We start from the raw sequence: 9,175 nt of genomic DNA on the forward strand, positions 1-9,175 counted from the left end.
TGGACTAGATGAACCCAGGGGTCCTTCCCAGCTCAGGCCTCCTATGGGTGTCCTGTGTTCAAAGGTTCCTCCCAGCTCTGCCATTCCATGAACTCTGGTGTTCTGTCTGATGTGAATTAGAGCTCTGGGAAAAATCATGTCAGCAGTTCTGATAGAAGAAGACTTCATATGGAAAGACTCAAATTCTAGACCAAAAATCAGGTTTAGGGTTTATTTGTGGATTTCTGTGGGTGTTAGAGTCTAAGTCACTTATTTATTTGGTGTTACCCTCTACTTAAAAATTAGCTTATTTGAGCTTGTTATTTCCCTGTGACAAGTAGATCCACTGAGGGAACAAAAAGGTCTGCACATGGCTTTAAGGTTTACCAAAGAATCTGTGAGGTAGAGAGTACAAGTGCTATCTCCATTTTATGGATGAGAAAATTGAAGCTCAGAGAGTTAAGTGACTTATTCAAGGTCACATAGCTAATAAATGGCATAGATTGGATTCAAACCCAGTTCTCTTGATTCCAAGTCCAGTGCTGTCTTCTAGATGGCTTGCAAATTCATCCAGATTTCTTCCTGAGCATCAATGAAAAGAACCTGCTAGTGGAGGATTGGCTAAGATGAAACACGTTTGGAAGTGGCCACATTCTTTTTTTGGTGGAGTGGGGCAAGGTGATTAGTTGGATCCAACTCTTCCTGGCCCCATTTGGAATTTTCTTGGCAAAAAATACTAGAGTAGGTTGCCATTTACTTCTTCAGATCATTTTACACATGAGGAAACCAAGGCAAATAGGGTTGAGTGACTTGCCCAGTCCCACAATTATTAAGTGTCCGAGGCTGGATTTGAACTTAAGCTGAGTTTTCTTGACTTTGGAACCAGCACTCTATCCACTCCACCTCCTAGCTGCCCATCCTGTCCTTCAGGTTCTCATATTCCCACAGGTTTGGTGGATTAACATTGTCTGCATTATTTTCTGCCATCTTTGATTTTTTCATTACAGTCGCCAAGCAGTCCTTTGTACCGAATGAACTCTGGAAACCGGGTGGCAACCTTCATGATCTATGTGAGTATTGGTGGGATGGATCCAAGGCTTCTTCTTCCAGAATATTTGCTGGATGTCGTTTTTGAATAAACATTGGACACTGTCTAGCTGCTCAGCATAATCATTCCTATTCAGAACCACGGCTAGCAATTCTCATGTTCTAGGTTAGTGGTGGGGAAAGTCTCCCTCAAGTCAGCTTTTTAAGACAAATTCAGGTGCTGGTGGGATGGGGCCAGGCAGGGGAAGCACTTCTGGGCTGCTGAAAGCTGACCACATCTTCCTGGGTCACGCTTATGTTCCCAGAGCTCTGATATCTATGAAGTACTTAATTCATAGGATAATTGGGGGATAAGTCTTGATGGCTTTAACATCCCTGTTTTATAATGTAAGAAACCAAGGTGTAAAGAGGAAAGGGATTTTGTCCACAGTCATCCATCTGGTCAGTGTCAGAGCTATGATTCACACCAATATCTCCTGATGGTGTCTGGAGATGTTTCCACTCCATCTTTCTGCCTCTCATTTTATAGCTTACAGAGTACCTTCCTCACAGAGACCCTGTGAAGTAAGCAGGCCTTAGTTTACAGGTGAAGAAACTGAGGCGCAAAAACATGAAATGATATCCATTCCACAGGCAGCCAGGTGGTGAGGTGTATAGAGTGCCTATTAAATCTGGCTTCTGACACCACTAACGACGTGATCCTGGGCAAGTCACTTAGCTGCTGTCTGCCTCAGTTTCCTCAACTGTAAAATGAGGATAATAATATTATCTATCTCCCAGGGTTGTAGTCAGGATCAAATGAGATATAATGTTTGTAAAGTGCTTAACACAGTGCCTGACAGGTGTTGTTGGTAAGTTGTGTCCTGCTCTTTGTGGCCCCATGGATGGTAGCTCTCCATGGGGTTTTCTTCGAAAGGACACTGGAGTGGTTTGCCATTTCCTTCTCCAGTGGATCCTTTTCATCAGGCAATCAGAGGGTAAGTGACTTGCCCAAGGTAAACACAGCAAGAAAGTGTCTGAGACCAGATCTTAATTCCAGTCTTCTTGACTTCATGCCTAGCACTCTATCCATGGAGCAGCCCAGCTGCCTGGCATCCAGTAAGTGCTATGTAAATGCTAGCTATTATTATTAAATGAGATATTTGTTTTTATTTAAGAATGTTTTTCCTTAATTACATGTAAAACAATTTTAACATTCATTTTTTATGATTTTTGAGTTTCAAATCCCCTACCTACCCCTTGAGAAGATAAGAACTTTAAGACAGAGGCATTCAAAACATTTCTTTGTTAGCAGAAGAGAACACAGACCTCAAAAAAGAAAAAGAAAGAAAGTAAAAATAGAATGTTTCCCTTTGCTTCTAGCTGCCAGCAGCTCTTTTTCTGGAAATGGCTCACATTTTTCATTAAAAGTCCTTCAGAATTGTTTTGGATCATTGTATTGCTGAGAATAGCAAAGTCTTAAGTGAGATATTTGTGAGGTACGTGGGGCAGTGCCTGGGACATAGCAAATGCCACATAAATGCTTATTCCCTTCCCTTCTTTCTTTCCAGAGTCAAGAGTGAAATGTCAGGCGTATAAAATCATTTACATTTCTTTGTCTTTGGTTTCATCTTGTAACATTTTTCTTCTTTTCTTTTCTTCTTATCTTGTTTATATAGTTGAACATTTGTAATTATGAATGATAGTCAAATAATAGCTTAATTAATGTATTATTATAAATTGTGTTTAAATATAAAATTTGTATTTTAAAATGGAGGTTTAGGATATTGTGCAGATGAAAGAATTTTTAAAATTATGCTATGATTGTACTGAACCCAAATCTAGGGCCATTTTTTAAAGACCCTTGCCTTCTGTCTGAGAATCGATACCAAGTATTGGTTCCAAGCCAGAAGAGTGGCAAGGGCTAGGCAATTTGAGTTAAGTGACTTACCCAGGGTCACATAGCTAGGAAGTACCTGAGGCCAGATTCAGACCTCCCATCTCTAGGCCTGGCTCTCTATCCACTGGGCTACCTAGCTGCCCCTCTGTTGGCTTAAAGAAGTAGCTATTCCCTTTGATATGACTCCTGAAGGTTCACAAAGATCTTTCTCCACAACAACTGGACTTCATTTTGTTAATGAGGATCCTGAGGTTCAGAGAGGCCCAAAGATGAAGAACTATTAAGTGGTTACAGTGACTTGCCCAGGGTCACACTGCTGGGGAGTTTCTGAGGCCAAGCTTGAACTTGGGTCTTCCTGATTCAAAGCCCACCCAGAAGGGAAAGAAGTATCTGTAGCTTGCGTCTGGGGAAGTATTTGAGCCAAGCAGTTGCCTATTCTTGATTCAGGCTGAGCATGGTCAGAGATCCTTACTGAGAATCTTTGACTTTCCACATCTAGGAAATATATGTTTTTACACACACAAAAAGTGTGTATGCATGTGGGTGAGAGAGAGACAGACAGAGACAGACAGGGACAGAGAGAAACAGAAACAGGGGCAACCAAGAGAGCAAGGGAGAGAGATGGAGACAAAGAGGGAGATGAGAGAGAGAGAGGCAAAGACAGACAGAGATAGAGAGAAATAAAGACAAAGACCAGGAGAGATGGAGACGGGGGGGGGGCAGAGGGAGAGAGAGAGAAAGGGGGGGGATGAGAGAGAGAGATGAGAAAAAAGACAGACAGAGAGACAGAGAGAGGGAGGAAGGGAGGAGGGGGAGAGAAAGAGACAGAGAGAGAGAGAGAGAGAGAGAGAGAGAGAGAGAGAGAGAGAGAGAGAGAAGAGAGGAGGAGGAGGAGGAGGAGGAGGAGGAGGAGGAGGAGGAGGAGGAGGAGGAGGAGGAGGAGGAGGAGGAGGAGGAGGAGGAAGAAAAGACAAAGGGGCTGGGGAAGGAGGGAATTGAGATAGCATAGTGGATAAGGCTTAGGGTCAGGAACAGAACTGGATTCAAAACCTGCCTCTGCCCCTTAGTGGAGCCATGTGTAAGCCAGCACCCCACAGAACTTCAGGCAATCTTCTAAGAATATAAAGAGCCAGCAGGTTGCAATGTGCACTAGCAGAGGATGCTCCTTGCCCAAGAAGTCACAGGTCCCTTAAACTTCTATTTAATTCCCTCGGTGGATCTGTGACCTCTGTGGGTCCTTGGGCTCCTGCCTGGGTCCAGCATGACTTGGTGCATCTGGTAAGCCTTGCATCCATCCCCTATGTCAGGTAGAGAGCTGACTGTTCCCCTGAGAACCGGAGCAGCCAGAATCCCAGTAGCTCTGCCTCTCTCAAGTCACGTATTTCTCACCAAGGTTAAGAAGAGGTAGAGTCAGATGAAGGAGAGCCTAGAGATGGCTGAGCCCCAGGGCCATCTCTTCTCTCTCCCGTTGCTTTCTAGCTGAGCTCCGTGGAAGCTGGAGGGTCTACAGCCTTCATCTATGCCAACTTCAGTGTACCAGTTGTGAAGGTAAGTATGGCCTGGTTGGCTGGGACCAAAAAGGTTGGGGACGACAGGACTGGTGTCCTCAGGCCAATAGAGGAAGATCCCACACCCCAATCTCACCCTGGAAAAAAGACCCCTGAGTGTATTTGCAGGGTGGCTTAAGAGGGAGGAATAACAAGTTCGAATGAGCTTCTTCATCTTCTTGTTGGCCAAATCCGCACTCATTTCATGTCATAAAACTGAAACACTATACTATTTTATTTTTTAAACCTTACCTTCCGGGGCTGAGTCTATCGGGCATTGCCCTGCCCGGGGCTGTGCCCCTTTCTTTACAGAACGCAGCCCTGTTTTGGTGGAACCTTCACAGGAGTGGTGAGGGTGATGGAGACACATTGCATGCCGGCTGCCCTGTCCTGGTGGGAGACAAGTGGGGTAAGACTTTTCCTAGATAAGGAGGGGGATGTTTGGGCAGGGAACGTACAGCCCTCGCCTCAAAGCCAGCAAATTGGTATTTCAATTCAACGTCTGCCACTTACTACCCCTGAGATCCTGGAAAGTCCCCTACTTCTGCTAGCTAGTATTCACTAGTGATTTAAGGTTGGCTTTGCATGTTTTGTCTCAATAGATATCCGGGCCTCAGTCTAAATATATTTTTATTTATTTATTATTTTATATTTAATATAAATATATAATATATTATTTTATAATATTATTTATTTGTTTTTTAAATTTTTTCCCATGGTTACATGATTCATGTTCTTTCCCTCCTCTCTTCACTCCCCTTCCCAGAGCTGAAAAGCAGCTCCACTGGGTTATACATGTATGCATTGGTCTAGATGATCTCTAAGGACTCTTTTTAAAAAATCATTACCTTCTGACTTGGAATTGATATCACTTCCAAGGCAGAATGGTGGCAAGAGCTGGGCCATTGGGGTTAGGCGACTTGCTTAGGGTCATACAGCTAGGAAGTGCCTGAGACCAGATTTGAACCCAGGATCTCTCATGCTTTCTATTTACTGAGCCACCTAGCTGCCCCCCTTCAAGTTCTAAATCCTATGATCAGTTCCAATCCGGCCTCACATACATCCTAGCTGTGTGACCCTGGGCAAGTCATTTAACCCCCATTGCTCAGCCCTAACCACTCTTCTGCCTTAGAACCAATACGCCGCATTGATTCTAAGATGGACTGCAAGAATTTAAAATTAAATTACAAAGCAAAATAAAGATAAAAATAAATCCTATGATCCTCTGAACTAAAATGAATTGAACTGAATTATTCCTCCTGCTTTCTCCTAGTGGCCAACAAGTGGATACACGAGTATGGGCAGGAGTTCCGCAGGCCGTGCAGTGCCAAGCCTGAAGACTAGGAAGCCCCTGAGTGCAGAGGCCTCCTGCTCCAAGGCATCCTCCTCGGAGCCAGAAGCCAAGATCTAGCCCAGGGAATCTGGAGTGGGATGGGGTCGGGGGGAGTCTTCCTGGAAGAGTCCCATTGGAAGAGCAAAAGTCAGTGATGGCTTCTGGCAGATGGGATGAGAAGCAAAGACCACAGTGATCCTCAATGCCCTTCACCTTAAAATGTACACTTGGAGCTCCACTTTGGGGTGGAGGCAGAGGAGCATGGCGAAAAGAAGAGGGAGAATGGGAGAGGGAAGCCATTGTTGGTTACAGCGCCCTTGGCTGGGGACAGACGATCCGGAGCCTTGGTCCAGCACAAATCTCTGTAAGCTGAGCCTCAGCATGGTGTAATGTGGCTGAGTCCAGGTTCAAAACCTGATTTGGGTAAGGGGGCTGGGGTGAAGGAAGGGGAGGCTTCAGTGCTGTCTTTTCAGATCTCTTTGTAGAGATGCCAGTCCTCATGCACAGTCATGACCACAGGGCTTGTGTTCATGCACAGCCACCATTGGCAGAGTTGGCTCCAGTTCACATGGCTTCCAGTTCTGGGCCTGCACAGATGCTGCCTGAAACCAGAGGCCATGGGCAAAGGCAGCTTTGGGCAGGTTATCACCAGGGGAAGTTCAGAATCCCATCTCACCAGAACAGGAAGTCACACTACAACTTCCCTGGCAAGGAATCCTCCAGTCCCCTCTGGAAGACCTTCAATCATGGGGAAAACACTCTACCTCACTATGGGACAACTTGAATGCTTTTCCCTCTATGGAGCTGAAATCCATCTCTGCAACTTACTCCTACTGCTCCTAGAACATCATTGGGGCCCAGCAGAACTTGTCTAATCCCTCTTCTACTGGATAGCTCTTCAAATACTCCAAGACACCCTGTCACCCTTGTCTTCTCTTCTCAAAACCTTCCCAGTTCTTCCAGATGATCCTTAGATGGCACAATTTTGGACACACTCACCCTTCTGGTTTCTTCCTCTGGCCCTCTCAGTTTCCCAAGACTCTTTCTAAAATGTGGTCCAGAAGAGGACACAAAATGGCGGATGGGAACTGGCAAGGATAGAGGGTGCAGTGGGGCCAATCGGGACCTTTACAGTTGGTGCTCTGCCTCTAGGAAGCTAGGACCATGTTAGATTTTGCCCCTCATTTGTCACTCATTTTTCTTTATATTGAGTTTGCAGTCTTCAAAAAGATAACAGCCAAGAGATTCAAAGACATCAGCCAGCCCCAGAAATATTCAACTTGTACAACACCAAGACCATAAAGAGTCAGCTTTATCACTTCCATCTTACACATCCTCTGACCAACAACTCCTACCTTCCTTCTCTTCCCTGCCATATCGCTGGTCATTGGATTAGAATAAAGAATAAACATTTTGCTAATATTTTGAACATAAACAGTGCCTTCCTTGCAAGGACTAAAAGCATTTCAGTCAGCTGGCAGGAGTATATTGAGTCTCTATTGGATGCATATCCAATGATCTGCCTCATCCTTGGTTAGTGGTCTGTAAGCACCTGATAATTCTCCCTCCACAATCATTGATTGTGGGGACATGGGGTCCACTGGAGGCAGAATTGGAGAGTGCTGGTTCTAGAGACCCAGGTATCCCTTCCAAGCAGGCTCAAGAGGAACCTGAGCCAAGAGCCACACAAACCATCCTTTCATGGAATTCTCTGAAAGGAAGCACTGTTTGGGGGCCATTGACCAGCTACCTGAACCCTGGAGAGGAGGGGGAAAGGAAGAGAAGGAAAGAGGAAGAGAGACACAGAGACAGAGAAGGACAGAGACAAGGAGATAGAGACAGAAAGGGGGGGACGGGAGACAGAGAATTTGCACATGATCAATGAGAACGGGTTGGAATTGCATGGAGAAGGCTGTGGGTCTCTGCTTTAATATTTCAAGGGCGTCTAACATCATTCTAATGGACGCTTCCTTTACCAAAACAAATCATGGTCCTTCTAGAATGGTTTCATGAATTGTTATGGCTGAAAAAATGCCATTCCCTAGTGGTTTCTCCTTCAAGGACAAGCTTCTCTGCATTTAGCTAGGCTGGTTCTCCAACAACAGATTCACAATCCATTGCTTGGCCACTTCTCAAAACCTTTCCAGCTTGGTTGGACCTGCCTTGATTGGCACTTCACTGGCATAGCCTTTGAGGGCTCAGGGTCTACTTCATGAATGAGGCACCCAGGATGACAATGGAGTGGGGAGGTAAAGATAACTCCCTGCACCTGGGGGAGTTACTGTCAGTCCTCCATTCCTGGAATGTGATTCTGATTTGGGTCCTCTTTGGCCCCGTTTCTTTCTCTTGAGAGGACTGAACCAAGGTGGGTATCTAGAGGCTTTTTCAAGTTCTTACTGACATCCTGTCTTAAGTTCTAGAGTCTGACCTTTTGACATTCCATATTCCAAGCTCCTTTTCAGTTATTTTTTTTTAAAGATTCTATGATTTAAGCTGGACATTAAAACAAGAAAAATAATCCCAACAGGAATTTTACCTCCACAATGTATTCTACAGCCATCTTCATTACTAGTCTAGGTCTTCATCAGATCTTACCTAGACTATTGCAATGACCTAATTAGACTCCGTGCCTCTGGTTTGTCTCCTCTAATATATCCTCTACAGAGCTGCCAAGCCAATAGTCCTATAGCACATGTTGGATCATGTTACTCCCCTACTCAAGAAGCTCTAGGGGCTCCCCTTTGCCTCTAGGATAAAATACAAATTCCCTTGTTTCCCTTTGAAAATTCTTTACCACTTAAAGAGGTGAAAGAAATCTCCCTTTCTAACCCATTATATAATTGCCTCAGCACATTGTAGGATTTGGCCAAAATTGGCCAAATTTCTTTTTTTGACCCATATATATGAAATTCCATTTCTCATATCCATACCTTTGTATATAGGCTTCCTGGCTCCCTCCCCCAAAGTGGAAATGCATGTCATCCTCAACTTTGCCTTAGAAAATCCTTCATTTCCTTCAAAGCTCAGTTTAAATACCACGTTTTACAGGAAGTCTAGCCCAGTTCCCATAGTTGTTATTGTCCTTCCCTGGGAAATTACTTTGTATTATTTTGCATTTTATTTTCTATGATTATGCTATTATCCTTCAATAGAATGTAATCTCCTTGAGTGGTTTCATTTGTCTTTGCAGCTCCAATACCAACATAGCAGCTATTTCATACATGCTTGTTGAGGGGTAGGTAGGTAGCTCAGTGGATTGAGAGCCAGGCCTGGAGACAGGAGGTCCTGGGTTCAAATTTGACCTGACACTTCCTAACAGTGTGACCCTGGACAAGTCACTTAACCCCCATTGCCTGGCCCTTACCACTCTTCTGCCTTGGAACCAATACA

The 9,175-nt window shown here is 44.6% G+C and overlaps 1 protein-coding gene across 1 annotated transcript in view; it reads left to right on the forward strand.

Annotated features, from left to right (window-relative positions):
- P4HA3 (prolyl 4-hydroxylase subunit alpha 3) overlaps nucleotides 1–8,953 on the forward strand; it is a 58,308-nt gene extending 49,355 nt beyond the window's left edge. Inside the window, exons 10-13 of the mRNA XM_001367801.4 lie at nucleotides 987–1,049; nucleotides 4,385–4,453; nucleotides 4,765–4,861; nucleotides 5,726–8,953. Of these exons, the coding sequence (XP_001367838.1) occupies nucleotides 987–1,049; nucleotides 4,385–4,453; nucleotides 4,765–4,861; nucleotides 5,726–5,796 (300 nt within the window). The 3' untranslated portion in view covers nucleotides 5,797–8,953. The remainder of the gene's footprint in view (nucleotides 1–986; nucleotides 1,050–4,384; nucleotides 4,454–4,764; nucleotides 4,862–5,725) is intronic.
- Nucleotides 8,954–9,175: the final 222 nt, after the last annotated feature.

This window comes from Monodelphis domestica, chromosome 4, assembly GCF_027887165.1.
Source record: "Monodelphis domestica isolate mMonDom1 chromosome 4, mMonDom1.pri, whole genome shotgun sequence".
NCBI classification, from domain to species: domain Eukaryota; kingdom Metazoa; phylum Chordata; class Mammalia; order Didelphimorphia; family Didelphidae; genus Monodelphis; species Monodelphis domestica.